Here is a 17,740-nt window from a genome sequence, read left to right as displayed (position 1 = left end):
TTTAAAAAGAGAGAGAGACCTCCATAAGAGACCACATGGAGAGAGGTCCCAGCCACCCCAAACGGGGCCACCCTAAGCCAACCATTCCCACTGAGCCAGCAGAAGACCGTGATGCACAAGCAAAAATCCCAGACAAGAGGCGTGCCTCCGTGGCCCAGTTGGTTAAGCGTCCAGCTCTTGATTTTGACTCACATCATGATCTCACGGTTTGTGAGTTCGAGCCTGTCAGGCTCTGTGCTGACGGTGGGGAGCCTGCTTGGAATTCTCTCTCTCCCTCTCTCTCTCTCTGACCCTCCCCTGCTCACACTCTCTCTCAATCTCAATATAAAGAAATAAACTTTAAAAATTTAAAAAAAAAAAAAAAGCCCAGACAAGATCAGCCATGCCCAGAAGAACTGCCCAGCTGAGCCCAGCACAAACTGCCAACCTCATAAGCTAAATGAAAGGTTTCCAAGGAGCGCCAGTCAGATGTGAGGTGGTTATTCTGCACAAGCAAACGGATACAGGCAGGCAGCTTCCAAGAGGCCCTCGAGTTCGCTGATTGCAAGCTTCGTGCTGTGTGGATAGAGAAAGTGGTTTCACTAATGCGCCATGTGGGGGAGGGTAGAGACTTAGATGTGCCGTATTATTCGTTTTCCCCTTCTTTCGCATCATAATAGAACTGCTGATTCAAAAAAAAATTGGTAATGTTTATTTATTTTTGAAAGAGAGAGAGAGGGAGGGAGACAGAGTGCAAGTGGGGGAGGGGAAGAGAGAGGGAGACACAGAATCCGAAGCAGGCTCCAGGCTCTGAGCTGTCACCACAGAGCCTGATGTGGGGCTCGAACTCACGGACTGTGAGATCGTGACCTGAGCTGAAGTCGGACACTTAACCAACTGAACCACCCAGGCGCCCCTAGAACTGCTGATTTTTTTTTTAAGTTTATTTATTTTGAGAGAGAGAGTACACGTGGAGGAGGGCCAGAGAGAGAGAGGGAGAGAGAATCCCAAGCAGGCTCTGCACTGACAGCGGGGAGCCTGATGCAGGGCTCGAGCTCATGAACCTTGAGATCATGACCGGAGCCGAAATCCAGAGTCGGATGCTTAACCGACGGAGCCCCCCAGGCACCCCTGGAACTGCTGATTTTAAGTTGGGCTTAACAGTCCAGTGAGGACAAGCAAACAGCTACAGACACGGCAACAGAGCTAAGTTTTGCCAGGAGGAAAGAATGGGCGGGGACGTGTCTGTCTCCTGCTTTGCCCTCCACGGCTGTCTGGAACCAGAACCTGGGGAGCCATCACAAGGTCCCCCTCGACTCAAGCCCCCAGGACGAAAAGGCCATAGGCCCCGTGGGGGGTGCTTAAACAGAAACCATTCACTTCTCACCGTTCTGGAGGCTGGAAGTCTGGGTCAGGATGACTGTGCGGTCGAGTTCTGGTGACAGCCTGTCACCTCCGTGCTGTGTCCTCAGATGGTGGAGAGACAGTGCTCTGGTCTCTTCGAGTACTCACAAGGACACTAATCCCATGACAGGACCTCCACCCTCGTGACCTCATGGAAACTTGGTTACCTCTCAAAGACCCCACCTTCCACAAACCATCACACTGGGGATTAGGGCTTCAACCCACGGATTTTGTGGGGACATATCAGCTATGTGTGCGGCATCAGCCATCTTCCCCAAGCCACTGATATTTGGGATTCGGGGGCCCAGAACCCAGGCCCCTATGTGCTCAGGAATGTGTGCCCATCCTAAAGGTCACAAAGGTGGGCACTGCTTTGTCACTAAGAGCGGATCCCTCTCCAGTGAGCAACTTGAAAATTGTTTTGTTTGGGTTGGTTTTGCATCTTAAAATTCAGATATAGATCAGTTAAGCGTCCGACTCTTGATTTCAGCTCAGGTCATGATCTCATGGTTTGTGAGTTCGAGCCCCGTGTTGGGCTCTGCGCTGACAGTGTGGAGCCTGCTTGGGATTCTTTCTCTCTGTCTCTCTCTCTGCCCCTCCCCTGTTCACTCTCTCTCTCTCAAAATAAGGAAACTTAAGTAAACATAATGAATAAAGTAAATATAAGTAAATAAGGAAAATAAGGAAACTTAAAAAAAACTTTAAAAAAACATAAAAATAGGGGTGTCTGGGTGGCTCAGTTGGTTAAGCGACCAATTTCAGCTCAGGTCGTGATGTCGCAGTTCATGGGTTCAAGCCCTGCGTCTGGCTCCGTGCTGACAGCTTGGAGCCTGGGGCCTGCTTCGGATTCTGTGTCTCCCTCTCTCTCTGCCCCTCCCCTGCTCATGCTCTGTCTCTCAGCAATAAATAAATGTTAAAAAGAAAATTAAAAAAAATAATAAAATGTACAGTTCAGGAAGTGCCTGGCTGGCTCTGTCAGTGGAGGGTGTGACCCTTGACCTCAGGGTTGTGGGTTCAAGCCCCACGTCGGGCTCTCTGCAGGCGGCACAGAGCCTGCTTTGGATCCTCTGTCTCTCTCTTTCTGCCTCTCCCCTGTTCATGCTCTCAAAAATAAGTAAATATTTTTAAAAATCATAAAAATAAAAAAATAGAAATAAATAAAATGTTTTTTTTTTTTAACTGTATAGCTCAGGGGCTTTTTATATTCACAAGCTGGTGTGTAATACCATCACCACTAAGGCATTTCCACCCCCCTCCCCCTCCCTCTCCCTCCCCTCCCCCAGCCCCTGTAACCCACTCATCTACTTCCTGCCTCCGTGGATTTGCCCTCTGCACAAGTCATACAAATGAAATCACACAACCTGTGGCCTCTTGTGTCTGGCTTCCTTCACCCAGCGTCCCGTTTCTGAGACTGGTCCACACTGCAGCCGGTGTCAGGGCCTCCTCCCGGTTTATGGCTGAATAAGACACCTGAGCATGCATTCCTCGTTGCTGGACATTTGCATGTGTCTCCACCTTCTGGCTGTTGTAATGTTGCTACCGACATTTGTGCACAGTGTGTGTGTGTGTGTGTGTGCGCACGTGTGTGTGTGTACGGACGTATGTTTTCGGTTCCCTCGGGCAGACCCCTGGGAGTAGAATGACTGGGTCATCCGTTAACCGTGTTTAGCCTCTCCAGGACCTGCCAGAGTGGTTCCCACACGCTGTGTGACATTCCCACCAGCAGGGGGGAGGCTCCACCTTGACACCTCACCCTATGGAGTGTTGTAAGTCAAGGGGACCGGACAGGCTGGCTGCGGGGTAATAATGATAGAACTCGGTAAGTGTCTATAAGCGGAGCATTTATTTCAAACCGCAGAGACGGGACAGGTCCTCCCAGGGCTCTGGCTCCAGCCCCAGGGCCTCACTTCCAGCGGCCTCCAACGCGGCCCTTCCCTGCCCCCTTCCGGCTGTAGGAGAAGAGAGAGGGGGTGTCAGGCAGGACGGGCTCCCCCAGCGTCTGAGGTGGGCCCTGCCCCCAATTCAGGAAGGCCCTCCCCCCCCCCCAAAAAAATCCGGCTCTCCCTGCCCAGAGGAAGGGGCAGGCAAATGCCGCTTGATGGCATAAGGCTGGCTCCCCCGACCTCAGGGAATTGATGTCCGTGGGTACGCTCAGGGTGTCCCTGTGGAAGCTGATAAATGTTTAGCAGGACGGGCTGGGGGAAGGGAGGGACGGGTGAGTGAGCGTGGGTAGCACGCAAGATGGGTCAAGGCTGGCGGAAAGGACGTAGACGGTGGGAGGCATGGAGAGAGGAACCGAGAGCCGGAGAAAAGGAGGCTAGGGACACGGAAATAGTCACGGCCGTTACAGCGGTTACGGGCACTCGGGGCGGGCCACCCTGGGCACCGCAGGTTTTGACCGGCTTCCCCGGCCTCCCCCCACCATGGGCCGGGAGCACCAACCCCTGCCCCTGCGACAGCCCGGTGCGCTCCAGCCATCGTCCACCCTCCCTGGGGGCAAGATGGCCTGCCCCACTTGACAACCCGGAGAAGGACACACAGAGAGAAAGGGACAGATGCCAAGAGGGGGTCGAGGGACTGGAGGGGAGCCACAGGGAAGGAAAGAGGAACCCCAGGGTCGGAGCGGGGGCGTGGGGCTCAGCGGCCCAGGCACACTTACAACTTCTGGGCATGGCTGATGCGGTTGTACAGCACATTGATCTGCAAGGGGAGAGAGGGGGATGATGAGGCGGGGGGGGGGGGGGGGGGGGGGGGGGGGGGCGGGGGGGGCGGGGGCACGCCCGCCCACCCCTGCTCCGTGTCAGACACGCCCCTGCCATGCATGGAACAGGCACCCATGCACGCACGCACGCCCCTGCCCTGCACCAAACACGCCCACCCGCCCCTGCCCTGCGCCAGACACGCATGCATGCACGCATGCACGCCCCTACCCTACACCAGACTGCCCCTGCCGTGCGCCAGACATGCACGCACGCCCCTGCCCTGCGCGGGACACGCCAGACACGCATGTACGCCTGCCCACCCTGCCCTGCACCAGACACGCCCACCCGCCACTGCCCTGCGCCGGACACACACGCACACAGACCCTTGCCCTGCGTGGGACACGCACGCACGCATGCCCACCCCTGCCCTACGCGGCCCTCCGTGGGACACGGGTCTCACCTCATACTTCTGCTGCTTCAGCTTAGCCATAAGGTCAAACTTCTCGGACTCCAGCTGGTGGATCCAGTCCGACAGCTCCTGGGCCTTCTCCCTGGCAGGGGCAGAGGGGCTGTCACGCACCAGGCCAGCCCACAGCCCAGAGAGAACGGTCCAAAGCCACACGGCCAGTCTCCTCTGAGTTGGGCATTATTGGTACCATTTCCTTAAGAGGTGTGGCCAAAATATTCAAAGTGAACAGAAGAAACGGGTTTTTAAGTCTCTGCCCCCTGTCTCCACATCCAAAAGTCATTTCCGTAAGGGAGAATAATGTCATGGTCAGGAACTCGGGCTCTGGAGTCAGGAAGCCCCGGTTCAAATCCCCTCTCTGCTATCTTCTGGCGAGAGTGATTCCCTAGGATCCTGTTTCCCTCTCCATAAAATGTACACAAACATCTGTGGCTGCCTGCTCTATATCTCTTCTCCCTTTCTTCCTTAGACACAACCTTTGGCAACAGGTCCAGTTAAAAAGCTACTCTCCCAAATCTCCTTGTGCGTGAGGGTGGGGGTGACCAGTGGGGTGAAGGCAGTCATTAGGCACGGCTTCCGAGCAAGCCTTTTGTGGCTCCTTCCTTGCGACTTCTTCCCGCTGCTTGGATGTGTTGGCTGGAGCTCCAGCAGCCACATTGGACTATGAGGTGATTTTGAGGATGGAAATATGGGGCTAAATGTGACAGAGCAGAAAAACAGGAGTCTGGGTCTCCAGTGATTTTGTAGAGGTCCCATACCAGCTATGGACTACCCTAGTGTCAGATTGCTTCTCTGTGACAAAATCAGCTTCTGTATTTTAGGCTGCTATGGACAGATCTCTTTACTAGAGGCCAAACTTATCCTTTTTTTTTTTTTTAAGTTTATTTATTTACTTTGAGAGAGAGAGAGCGCACGAGAGAGAGAGAGAGAGAGAGAGAGAGAGAGGCATAAAGAAAGAGAGAGACAGAGAGAGAGAGAGAGAGAGAGGATCCCAAGCAGACTCTGCACTGTGAGCCCAGAGCCTGAGGTGGGGCTCAAACCCATGAACTGTGAGTTCCTGACCTGAGCTGAAATCAAGAATTGAATGCTTGGGGACTGTGCTGACAGCTCAGAGCCTGGAGCCTGCTTCGGATCATGTGTCTCCCTCCCTGCCCCTCCCCTGCTCGTGCTCTGTCTCTCTCTGTCTCTCTCTGCCCCTCTCTCTCTCTCTCTCTCTTAAACATAAATAAACATTAAAAAAAAAACAAAAAAAAAAACAATTGAACATTCAACCGACTGAGCCACCCAGGCCCTGAGGCCAAGCATATTCTTAACTGACAAAAATCTGCAATAAAGCTAGTGTCACTATTCATTTGATCATGACTAGCCTTCCTGGTTTTCTCTCGCTAGCTACCGCCCTCTGCTCTGGGGCATGTTTTTATCTAAAAAAATTGTATACACCCTCAAGACCTTTATCTGAGGAATACAGTTGAGATAACAGGGCCTAAATATTGGCGGACCCCAGTGACGAGTGGCTGTGTGCTGGTGGACAGGGGAAGAAGAGGACAAGAGGGAAAAATGAACACCAGCTACGTGTTATTTTATGCCCTGTGATAACGCGCTCAGAAGGCAGGGCACATGGTGAGCTGCGGGCTGGAGCCATTCAAACGCCTCCCAGGGCTGACCCCGCGAGCCGTGTCCTCACGCTGGTAGTCTGAAATCCGCATGGTGAGAGTGGTTACGTCGCAGAAATGGGCAAATAAATGCTATAAGCTGGAGTCTCTGCCCCCGGAGACCCAGCTGTTAACCAGCTACCGTCACCCCATTTTATACCACAGCGAGCCCAGGGTTCAAATCCCAGCTCTCAAGCTTGCACGCTGTGCAGCCCTGGAAAGCTTACTTAACCTCTCTGTGCCTCAGGTCCCTCATCTTTAACTTGAGGACAATGGTAGGATCTACCTCACAGGGTCATGAGCCCTGCAGCCATCCCCTTCACTATCGTCGCCTCACCGACCTTTCCCAGGCGGACCAGGTAGGCTGTGTCCTCCTATCCCCGTTTCTACCAGTAAGGAAAGTGAGGCTCAGAGAAATTACCTAACGTGCCTAAGATCACTCAGCAGTGAGCGGTGGAGCGGGCACTGAGCGCTGAGCACTGACGTCAGAGGCTGAGTTCCAGACCCCATCACTGTACAGCCCCCGGGGTGGTGGGGGTTCCTGGCTGTATGAGCCACGTCCCAGGCCAGAGTACATCAGCACAAATGACGCCCCCGGAGGAAAAGTCCTCGGCAGCCTTCCCTCTGACGGCTTATCATGAGGTGTGGGCTGCCCGTGAACGGGAGGTGAAGGGGGAGGTAGAGTCTGGTGGGGCAGAGACGTGGCTGGAAAGTTCTCACCGGCACGTCTGGCTTCGATTCAGAGAAAAGACGGGGCCTTCCTAACTTTCCACAGGACATCAATGAGTCAACAGAATCTCCTAAATTTGGGGGAGTTATTTCGTCTGGCCTTATTACCTCCCAGGCTCCACAGGTCACGGTACCCACAAAAAGTGGGTCCTATACCAGTGACATGTTTCACAGGGAAGACAGCAAGGGGCCCAGAGAGGGGGAGACACTTGCCCGAAAGTCACACAGCACGAGGGCTCAGACCTGGGCTTCTGCCCTCCCAGAGCTGGTCCCCTTATCTCCCTGTCTTACAACAAGCCCGTCCCACGCTGAGACCCCCAGGACACCTACCGGAGTTGGTCTTCTCCCATGTGGTCGATGTTCAGAGGCTTTTTACGCTCAGACAGGATGCGTAGTTTCATCTCCCGGCCTGTCTGGCGCTTACCACGCTTTTGCTCTGCCTGAAGGTACAGAGGGGAGGTATTCAACTGTGGGACACATCAGAACACAGGGGGCTGAGCTCCTCGCCACCTGTCCCTACACCCAGGAATCTGGGCCCCTGGCCCCTCGTCCCTCAGACCCAGAAGTCCAGACCTCCACCCCCCTCCTCCCTCAGACCCAGGAGCCCAGGCCCCCAGCCCCTCCTCCTTCAGACCCAGGACCCAGACCCCCAGCCCCTCCTCCCTCAGACCAGGCCTCAGGTCCCCAGCCCCTCCTCCCTCAGACCCAGGAGTCCAGGCCCACAGCCCCCACATCCCTCGGACCCAAAATTCTGGGCCCCCAGCCCCTCCTCCTTCAGACCCAGGACCCAGACCCCCAGCCCCTCCTCCCTCAGACCAAGCCTCAGGTCCCCAGCCCCTACTGCCTCAGACCCAGAAGTCCAGACCTCCACCCCCTTCCTCCCTCAGACCCAGGAGTCCAGGCCCACAGCCCCTCCTCCCTCAGACCCAGGAGTCCAGGCCCACAGCACCCACATCCCTCAGACCCAAAAATCTGGGCCCCCAGCCTCCTCCTCCTCCTCCCTCAGACCTCCCCTATCAGGAACCAGAAGTCTAGGCCCCCAGCCCCTCCTCCCTGGGAATGTAGACCTTAGGTCCCAGGGGACTGAACTCACCTTGACCAGGTAACCCCCAAAATGGGCTCCCATGTTGGATAGAACTTTCTTCTTTTTGGCATCATCCTCAGCCCGCTTCTTGGCCTCTTCTTCCTCCTTCCGCATTTTCTCCTCCTAAGGGAAGAAAGGGGTTAACCCCAAGGCCACCCTCTGGGGGGAGGGGTCTGAGATTCCAGTGGGGGGGGGGGGCTCAGGTGTGAGCTGATGGAAGCAGCAATCAACCAGACCCAAGGCATGGGACAAAGTCAAGGTCAGGAAAGGCAAAAATGCAGGCATTCTGCTCCTGGCCCTTCCAGGCCCGGCTCTGTGACCACCTGGGCTCTGTGACCACCTGTGAGTCCCTTTCCTCTCTGGTCCTTAATATCCCTCAAGCAAGAATTAAAATGCAAGGGATGTGCCTGCTTGTTTTCTACATTCCTGTAGCCTGAAGGCCGATGGTGAGCATTGCTGTGTGGCCTCAGTGCAGACACTCACCCTCTCTGGGCCTTCATCTCCCTTATTCTCAGGAGACAAGAATGTCTCAGAGGATGAAGGAGGGTAACTGGTGACGGGGCGGGGGGCTTGGGGCACTAGCAGGGGCTGAATGGCCTCGAGCCTGAGGAAGGGGTTCTGGAACGTCTAGTGACGGCATCCCCACGTTTCAGAAAGCCTGCGCGGCATGCCCCAGAAACGGTGGCTTGCAGACCAACCCCTCTGCCCCCTGGAAGTGCTGGTGAGGTGGGCACGATGGGTTTTTGCAGGCCCCACCTGAATCAGTTTCCTCCTGCTGCTGTAATTGGCAAACTGAGGGGCTTAAACCAGCAAAAGCTTATCACCTTACAGCTCTGCGGGTCAGAAGTCTGAAATGGGTCTTACGGGCTAAAACCAAGGAGTGAAGAGGGCCGGTTCCTTCTGGGGGCTCCCGGGGAGAATCTACTCCCTTGCCCTTGCTTCTAGGCACCGCATGCAACCCTTGGCTCCTGGCCCCTTCCTCCCTCTGCAAAGCTAGCAGAACGGTATGTTCAAGTATCTCTGACTCTGACCCTACGGTCTCCCTGTTGTATGGATCTTTGTGATAACACGAGGCCGATCTGGATAATCCAGAATCATCTCCCACCTCAACGTCCTTAACTCGATCGCACCTGCAAAGTCTCTTTTGCCATGCCAGGTACCATATTCACAGACTCTGGGAATTGGGACACGAACATCTTTGGGAGACCAGTATCTTGCCGACCATGTCAGTCTACTACCAATCTTTGAAAGTGGTTCAGGCGGGCCACTCCTTGATTCCAAATCAGGTCGTGCCTCCAAGGCCCTACACCAACGGGAATATTCTAACCAGGGGCCTACAACTAGCCAGCAATTTGCTCCAAGATGGACAGGTGACCAGTCTGAACGCACCCCAGGATCATGCAGAAGACAGACAAAAGAGTTTGAGCCCAAGTAGCTGGTGGTCATTTGTCACCCCTGCCTGAGAACAGGATGTCCAGTAGGGTGACCAACAACTCCGTTCGCCTCGGTCTGATGGGATACAGGATTTTCAGGGCGCCGACCAGGAAAGTCCCAGGCAAACCCAGGCTGAGCTCACCACCCACAATGTCCATAGAAAGGTGAGCCCGGGGGATGCGAAGAGAAGAGCTGGGGGATTTTGCTTAAGTTCCTTGATCCAGCCATACCTGAAGCAAGTCACACTCTACACTTGTCTAGTTATGTGAGCCAATAAAATTCTCTTTCTGCTGAACCCAGTTTGGGCTGGGGTTTCTGCCCCTTCCAACCGACAGATCCTTGAATAACACAGCACAAGGGCTCTCTCAGGACCTCAGACAATATCATGACTGGGAAATGGAGCAACCAGCTGAAGAAATACATTTGGTCTCCCAGGGGAGGGGAGGCACCCACCGCCAGCTTAGCCTGACGCTCGCGCTCCTTCTCGGTTCTGAAGCGCTGTTGTTCAGCTCTCTCTGCCCGGCGCCGCTCCTGGAGGAGAGAGAAAAATGAGGGGGTGTAGGAACCCCCACCCCCACCCCCCCCCCCCCCCCCCCCCCGCAAAGGAGGTCAAGAGCAGAGATGAGCTAGTTTGCGTGCGACCACCGACTTAGGCAAGCGCCCAAAGATTCGGCCTCGGGCCTGCCCTGGACCCCAAGGAAGGCCCCGGGGGAGGGAGGGGTTCGCCGCACCCCAGTCGCCCCACTCACAATGCGCTCTTTCAGCGCTATGAGCTCCTCTTCCTCCTTCTTCCGCTGCTCAAAATGCACGTCAATGAGCGTCTGCAGCTCCAGGAGATCCTTCTCCATGCGCTTCCGGTGGATGTCCTACGGCACGGAGGGTGCGGGCCCCCGTCATTCCCGGGCAGGGCAGGGGAGGAGGCACCCGCCTGCGGGCACCTCTGCGCGACGTCGGGGGCGGGGCCCCCTGCCGGCCGGGACCGGCTTGGACAGTCTAGAGAACCCGGGGCGCTTTCGCGATGTTTCCAGCAGGTGGCACTAGCGGCCCACTCGGTTCATTAGGCGGCCTCCCAAAGGCAGCGGGACCCGGCGCCTCTTCCTAATTTGCACAAAAGCGCCCTGGGGACCGGATGTCCAGGTACTTACATCGAAGTCCACACGTTCCCCTTCTGGGATCTTCGGGGGAATCAGCGGAGGGACCACAGGCCTGTCGGGCGGAAAGGGGGGAAAAGTGGGGCTCCCGGGCTGCGCCGACCAGCAGGTGGCAGCCACGCGCGGTTCGGAGCACCAGGCAGGTGGCTGGCTCGTCCGAAGCCAGATTCCGTGGGCTTGCCAGTGAAATTTCCAAAACTTGCCTCCAGCAAACGCATGTAAAATAGTTCACTAATAATGTTTCCTACCGATTACATGTTCAAATGATGAAATTTCAGATATAATGGGTTGAATTAAAAAAATGCTGTTAAGATGAATTTTACCCGTTTTGTGTTACTTTTTAAAACGTGGCTTGTAAAAAATATATAGTTACAGACGCGGCTTGCGGTGTATTCGTACAGGGCGGTGCATTGGGGGCGGAGCGTGGTCAGCCCTCCATCCGGCCTTAATCGGAATTCTCTCTTCTGTTTTATTTTTTTTTTATGTTTTTATTTATTTTTGAGACAGAGAGAGCATGAGCAGGGGAGGGGCAGAGAGGGAGGGGGACACAGAATCCGAAGCAGGCTCCAGGCTGTCAGCACAGAGCCCGACGCGGGGCTCGAACTCACGGAGTGTTCTATCATGACCTGAGCTGAAGTCGGGCGCTTAACCGACTGAGCCACCCAGTCGCCCCTCTCTGGTTTTTAAGACAGCACGTTCACCTGATTTCTTCCCGCTCCTCTGAAGGGAGCTCTTCTGAGAGCTTTGCCCTTTTATTCATCCATGGGACACTCTCATGACCCGTGTCCCTCACTTCCGTGGCTTTGATTATCATTAATTATGGGGGATTCACCGACTCCGTCTCCAGCCTGGACTCGCTTCTAAGTCCCAGACTCAGGTTAACAGGAGCCTCCTGAACATTTCCCGCTTTCTCACATGTCACGCCCTCGCTGAACTCATCGACTTCCTCAAGACCGAGTGGGGTTCCCAGCCCAGACCCCAGACCGTGGTCCTTACCTCCTCCCTCCCTTTGCCCCAGTGGCAAGTCCTGACCCCTTTGCCTGGCAATCTCCCCAGTCTGTTCCCTCCTTTCCACCCCTTGCCCCCTGCCCCAGCTCAGGCCTCAGTCCCTCTCACCAGAACCTTCCTTCCAGCCTCCTCCTGGCCTCCCAGTCTCCAGCTGTCCACCTTCGGTTCCTCGTCTTTCATGACTTTAGAGGGGCATTTCTAACACCCAGATCTCATCCTTAAGACAAAGTCCAAGCAACTCAGCATTCAAAGCCCTTCTCCATCCGGCCCCAGTCAACTCCTCCAGCAACTTCTCTCCTCCCTCACAGACACATTTCACGGTTCCCTGGCTAAGCCATGTGCCTTTGTACCCCTGGGCCTTTCATATGCTGTTCCCTCTGCCTGCAATGCCCTTCCCCTGAGGCCTTCCCTCCTCCTGAAGCACACCTATGATCTCTTGCTCCCCCTTACTCTCTCACTCAGGTCTGTCTCCTCTACTCAAAACCCCTCCAGGACTCCCCAGGGCCCCCAGCCTTCAGGGCCGCGCCCCTTCTTGCCCTCCACACTCCAGCCACAATGGAATTGGTGTCACTGCCCAAACCAACCCTGAGAACTCTGCTTCTAAGTTATTTCTTATGCTTGCGTTGCTGCCTCCTTGCGTCTCCAAGCTTGGGCCCCGATGTCACTTCCTCCAGGACCCTCTGCCCCCCGTGAGCTTTCATGGCCTCCACAGAGCTGCCTAGTTTGGAACCTCATCATCAGAATGAGCTGTGTCTGCGTTGGTTCCCTGAAAGCCTGGCCTAGATCCAGCCACCACACCCTGCAGGCTTTCTCACCTACAATACCCTTCCGGCCTCCTTCAGCTAGTGAACTCTTCATCCCTCAGGACTGAGGCATCACCTCCCCTGGGAAGCCTTCCCTGACTACCTAGGGCAAACATGGGGCCCTCTTCTGTGCTACCATCACTGTAACGGGGTCTGTTGCCCCAACAGAGCAGACAGGGTCTGACTTGCCCAACACCACGGGAAGGTCTCTGGAACGTGTGCTGAAAGAAGGAAGCCCTGTCCTTTCCCGTTTCAATTGCCCCAGCTCCTTTCCTGCTTCCCCCCCCCCCATCCTATCTCTGGTGGGGCACACATTAAGGAGGATAAGATTGGGACCCCCCACCTCCACCCTCCTAGGATCTCACCTTGGTTTGGGCCGCTCCTCTTCTAATGGGGAAACACAAAGAGATAATTAACAAGAGTTCATAGGGGCGGGCCTGACACGCCCAGAGAGGGAACACCCCCCTCCAAGCTATGGCCCCCAGGAGCAGCTCTAGGGGAGAGGCATGAGTGGGGGGCAAGAGGGGAGAAGGAAATCAGGGTGGCCGTAAAGGAGGAAGAGGGTCACACGCATCAGATATACATTCAGAACTGGTGTGGGGATCCCCCCCCACAGGGGTCCAAACCCCCAGACCTTCCTCCTATCACCTGCCCAGAGCTCAGCTCCCTCCCCCGCACCCCCCTCCCCCGCACTAAGACCTAGCACTGCAGGGTGTCCCCAGCCCCTCCCCCTTGGGGACACAGGAATCCCGGGCTCCCAGTAATAGCCCCTTCTGCAACTCGGGCCCCAACCTTTGAATGTATATGGAGGAAAAAAATAACAGACAGGGTCGGGGGCGAAGATGGGCGGGAGGGGGAGGGTGCCTGTCCGCAAACATCCAACCCTTCTACAAGTATTCCTCCAGGTTGGGGAAGAAGGCTTGGGTGTCGGTCCCTTTAAGAAGGAAGGGAAAGGGTTAAAGCCTCAGCGAGGCCATTTCCCTTCGTGGACACCAGAGGGCGCGCGAGCTCTCCGGGGCTTAAAGGACCGGGCCTGGGCGGGTTACAGGGGGGCGCAGGGGTTCCTCGCGGGGGTCAGGGCCCGAGGAAATCGGTCTCGGCAAGCGAAGCAGCCGCGGTTACCTCGCTCTGCCACCGGCTCCGGCTCCTCGGCGGCTGGGAGGAGGCAGGGGGGAGGGGGAGAGGGGAGAAGCGAGGATGGGGGAGCGAGGGGGAGCGGCCACGCCGGGGAGTGGGGGGCAGAGAGGAAAGAGAGGGGAGAGGCTGTTAAAGGACCTGAAGCCGGGGCGGTCGGGAGCCCCGTCCCCGCCGGCCTCTGCCCTGCCCAGCGCCCCCTCCCCACCCGGCCCCGCGGGGCAGCCTTCGAGGCTGCAGCCCCGCGGAGTCCAGGCCTCACCTTCCTCCTCCTCCTCCGCAGCCTCCTCTGCAGGTAGGGGTGGGGGCAGAGAAAGCAGGGTTAGGAGCCCTCGGGGCCCGCGCGAGGCGCCGGAACCCCGGAGGGTGGGCGTGGGGGCGTTGGGTGGCCCCGCCTGTCCTCTCGCCTCCTGCCTCCCGCCTCCCGCCTGCGTGTCCCCAGGCCACCAAGGCCGGCCCACTCCCCACTCACCTTCGGGCTGCTCCCTGAGGGCAGGGATGGGAGGAAAGAGCGAGAGGGACTGTTAGACGTCTTGCAGGTGGGAGAATGTTCCCACATCTCCACGCCCCCAGCCCTCCCGCCTGCCACTCACTCCTCATATTCCTGCTCCTCGGTGTCAGACATCCTGTGTGACCTGAGGACCAGAAAACGCAGCAGTCAGCTGGGGTCCCGTTGGAGGAGGGGCTGAGGGCCTGGACTCCTGGTCTGAGGGAGGAGGGTCTGGGGTTCAGGACTTTCGGTTCTGAGGGAGGAGGTCCTGGGAGGTCAGGACTCCTAGTTCTGAGGAAGGAGGGGCTGGGGTTCAGGACTCCCGGGTCTGAGGGAGGAGGGGCTGGGGGCCTGGACTCCTGGGTCTGAGGGAGGAGGGTTTGGGGCCTGGGGCCTGGTCTGAGGGTGGAGGGGCTGGGGCTCAGGACTCCTGGGTCTGAGGGAGGAGGTCCTGGGGGCCTGGACTCCTAGGTCTGAGGGAGGAGGGGCTGGGGTTCAGGACTCCTGGGTCTGAGGGAGGAGGGGTTTGGGGCCTGGGGCCTGGTCTGAGGGAGGAGGTCCTGGGGGTCAGGACTCCTAGGTCTGAGGGAGGAGGGGCTGGGGTTCAGGACTCCTGGGTCTGAGGGAGGAGTGGCTGGGGCCTGGACTCCTGGGTCTGAGGGGGGAGGGGCTGGGATCTGGACTCCTGGGTCTGAGGGAGGAGGGGTTTGGGGCCTGGGGCCTGGTCTGAGGGAGGAGGTCCTGGGGGTCTGGACTCCTGGGTCTGAAGGAGGAGGGGCTGGGATCTGGACTCCTGGGTCTGAGGGAGGAGGGGTTTGGGGCCTGGGGCCTGGTCTGAGGGAGGAGGTCCTGCGGGTCAGGACTCCTAGGTCTGAGGGAGGAGGGGCTGGGGTTCAGGACTCCTGGGTCTGAGGGAGGAGTGGCTGGGGCCTGGACTCCTGGGTCTGAGGGCGGAGGGGTTTGGGGGCTGGGGCCTGGTCTGAGGGAGGAGGTCCTGGGGGTCTGGACTCCTAGGTCTGAGGGAGGAGGGAGGAGGAGGACTTCCAGGTCTGAGGGAAGAGATCCTGGGGGTCAGGACTCGTAGGTCTGAGGGAAGAGGGGCTGGGGGGCAGTACTCCTGACTGGGGGCCTGGACTCCTGGGTCTGAAGGAGGTGGTGCTGGGGGCCTGGACTATTGGGTCTGAGGGAGGAGGGGACTGGGGGCCTGGGTCTGAGGGAGGAGGGGCTGGGTGTTAGCTGGGTTCTTAGGTCTGACGGAAGAGGGGCAGGGGGCGGCAGGGGGCCCGGACTCGGGTCTGAGGGAGGAGCAGCTGGGGGCCGGGACTCCTGGGTCTGAGGGAGGAGGGGCCGGGGGCCCTGACGGGGAAAGGGCTTTGGGCGGTGTGGTCGGGCACAGCCCCGAAGCCGCCACTCTTGCCCCTCCACCACCTCAGCTGTCCTCTTTTGTCTTATGACATGGCCATGGGAACCCGATCTGAGCTGGGATTAGGAGAAGGTATTTGGGAAGGGACTGTGGCCCGAAGACAATAGCTGCCCCGCCTCCAAAGGCTATTTCGGGGGGATGTCGTAGATGGTGAAACAGAGGACATTTCCTAAGAAGGGATTCAAGGGGGGAGGCTCCTGGGAGACTTAGTCACACCCGCTCCCCCCCACCCCTCCCCCTCCCCTCTGGCTGGTTACCTTCCCACCTGTCCCCTCCTTTCCCCACTGCCCACAGCCTAGGAGGAGGCAGGACGGGACCAGAGCGGCCCCGTCCACGGACCTCATCCTGACCCCTACAGGGACACCACCCCAACTTTGAGGTCCTCCAGGCTCCACAGTACCCAGGTGAAGAGCATCCCTAAATCCCGATACCCGCAGATCCTGAGACCCCAATTTACGACGTCCCTGGTTTCTGGGGACACGCAAGTCCTCATGTCTCCAGATTCCGAGACCCCAATACTTGAGACCCCAGACGGTGGGCTCAGACTTCCTCAGATCCTGACGCCTGAGGTCTTAACACCTAAGTTCTGAAGCCTCGGCATCCTGAGACCCCCAATTCCTGAATCCCCAGAGTCTGAGGCCCCCAGTCCTGACATTCAGATTGTCTAATATCCAAGCCCAGATACCCCCCAGTTTCTGAGGTTCCCTCAGACTCAGACCTCCCAGGTCTGAAGGTGTGCTCCTCTGGGACGCCCCAATCCCGGCACCCCCAGACTCTGTAATTCCCAAATCCCAATACTCCATCCCAGGTCCCCATAAGGGCTGAGCTTCCCAAATTCTCAAGCCTTTATTTGGTGCCCCCTCCACCTCCGTGGCTCCTCTCCACACCCCTCCCGTTTCCCTCCCGTCCCCTCCTCCAAGTACAAAGTCCCTGGAGACAGCGGGACCGTTACCTAAGGCTGGGTCTGCAGGAGCGGAGAACGGCGGGGCAGAGCCTGGCTGACCCAGCTGCAGCACCCCTGGGTTTATAGCTGAGGCTCAGCCCCGCCTCCCAGGGGACAGGGAGGGGGAGGAATTCCTTTCTCCAACTGGGAGTCCCAGCTCTGGGGCGGCCCTGCCCCAACTCGGGCTCCACATTTAGGATCCTGGCTCCTCCCGGCTGCTTGGGGACCCCTCCACCCCATCAGCACCGCCCCGATCCCAGGCTGGGTCAGGTGACCCCGACCTCTGGGCTCCCCACCTCCCGTACAGCACGCTGCATTCTCTGCTTTGGAGTCCCTGGGCCCAGCACACAGTAGGTCCTTGGAGAATAGTTATTGACCAAAGGGGGACCGTGGGGCGCTTTCTCCCTTGTGGTTTCTGTCTCTGGGCCTCCACCTCTCTGACACTGTCTGCCTCTCCTTTGTCCCTGTGACTCTCCGCCCGTGGGTCTGTCTTTCCCTCTGTCTCTGTCCATCTCTCTGTCTCCCCCTCCCCACCCCCACCCCTTTGTCTGCCACCAGGATTCCACCCCGGTGACAACAGGCGCTAAAGCGGGGAAGCAGGTGTGGGTGGGGGGAGGGGAGAGGGTGTGGTGTCAGGCCCGCACCACCTCACACTCCCCCACCTGCATCTGACACTGATCTGTTTTGGTGTTCCTCCCCCCCTCCTTTCCCTGCCAAGCCATGACCTTGAACTCTAGGGGAGCCAGCCCCGAGGGCGGGATTCCTCACCCCTCCTGCCTCCCGGTGTCTCTGTCTCTCACTGTCTGCCATCTCTGTTTCTATTTCTGTGACTTTCTCGGGGGGGGGGGGGGGGTCTCTTTGGGTCTGTTCCAGGCTCTCCCTGGAGCTCTCTGCGTCTCTGTGGTTTTCACTCTGCACGTCTCCCCATGCATTTTTGTCTCCACATTTCTGCGGGTGTCTCGGCCAATCTGCATCTCTCGGTATCTGTCTGTTGGTGTCTGTCTGTGACCCCGTTTCTGTCTCTGTCTGGCTCTGGATCCGTGTCTGTGTCTTTTTAGCTCTTCCCGGGGGGTCTGTGTCTCTGCCCTTCCACCTACTTGGGCCCCTCTTTTTGTCTCTTTCCATGGCCTCTGTGTTTCGTTGTGTGCATCTGCCTCTCCATTTCCCCTTTCTTTGCAGATCTTTCTAGGAATGGCTGTCTCGTCTCCCTCTCTTTGGGTCTCTGGTTCTCTCTGGGCCTGTGACTCAGTCTCTCTGTGTCTCTGTGCGTGTCTCTCTCTGGGCCTTGGTCGGGGCATCTCCGTGCACCCCCATTCTCACTCCCAGAGGAGCTGCGAA

General features: G+C 57.6%; 1 protein-coding gene across 2 annotated transcripts; it reads right to left on the bottom strand.

The window, feature by feature from the left end:
• Positions 1-3,207: 3,207 nt before the first annotated feature.
• Positions 3,208-16,489, bottom strand: TNNT1 (troponin T1, slow skeletal type). 2 transcript variants are annotated; one of them, XM_006940843.4, is made up of 14 exons: positions 16,412-16,489; positions 14,140-14,181; positions 14,019-14,032; positions 13,809-13,835; positions 13,535-13,567; positions 12,778-12,799; positions 10,596-10,656; positions 10,200-10,316; positions 9,904-9,981; positions 8,026-8,139; positions 7,263-7,372; positions 4,546-4,636; positions 4,043-4,083; positions 3,208-3,332 (listed from the first exon to the last, which is right to left on the bottom strand). In XM_006940843.4, the coding sequence occupies exons 2-14, from the start codon at positions 14,169-14,171 to the stop codon at positions 3,287-3,289; spliced, it is 786 nt and encodes a 261-aa protein (XP_006940905.1). In that variant the 5' UTR covers positions 14,172-14,181; positions 16,412-16,489; the 3' UTR covers positions 3,208-3,286. The 2 variants fall into 2 exon arrangements, with proteins under 2 accessions (XP_006940905.1, XP_006940906.1); XM_006940844.4 differs by lacking the exon at positions 13,535-13,567 and having other exon boundaries at positions 16,412-16,487.
• Positions 16,490-17,740: the final 1,251 nt, after the last annotated feature.

This window comes from Felis catus, chromosome E2, assembly GCF_018350175.1.
Source record: "Felis catus isolate Fca126 chromosome E2, F.catus_Fca126_mat1.0, whole genome shotgun sequence".
NCBI lineage: Eukaryota > Metazoa > Chordata > Mammalia > Carnivora > Felidae > Felis > Felis catus.
Note: the sequence above shows the minus strand (reverse complement) of the source record. Positions and strands in the feature narration are given on the sequence as shown.

Coding starts and splice junctions, on each gene's coding strand:
- TNNT1 (XM_006940843.4), bottom strand. CDS start 14,171: ATGTCTGACACCGAGGAGCAGGAATATGAGGA. Junction 12,800..13,534: donor GGAGCCGGTGGCAGAGCGAG/GTAACCGCGGCT, acceptor TTTCCCCATTAG/AAGAGGAGCGGCCCAAACCA. Junction 4,084..4,545: donor TGAAGCAGCAGAAGTATGAG/GTGAGACCCGTG, acceptor CTCCCCTTGCAG/ATCAATGTGCTGTACAACCG.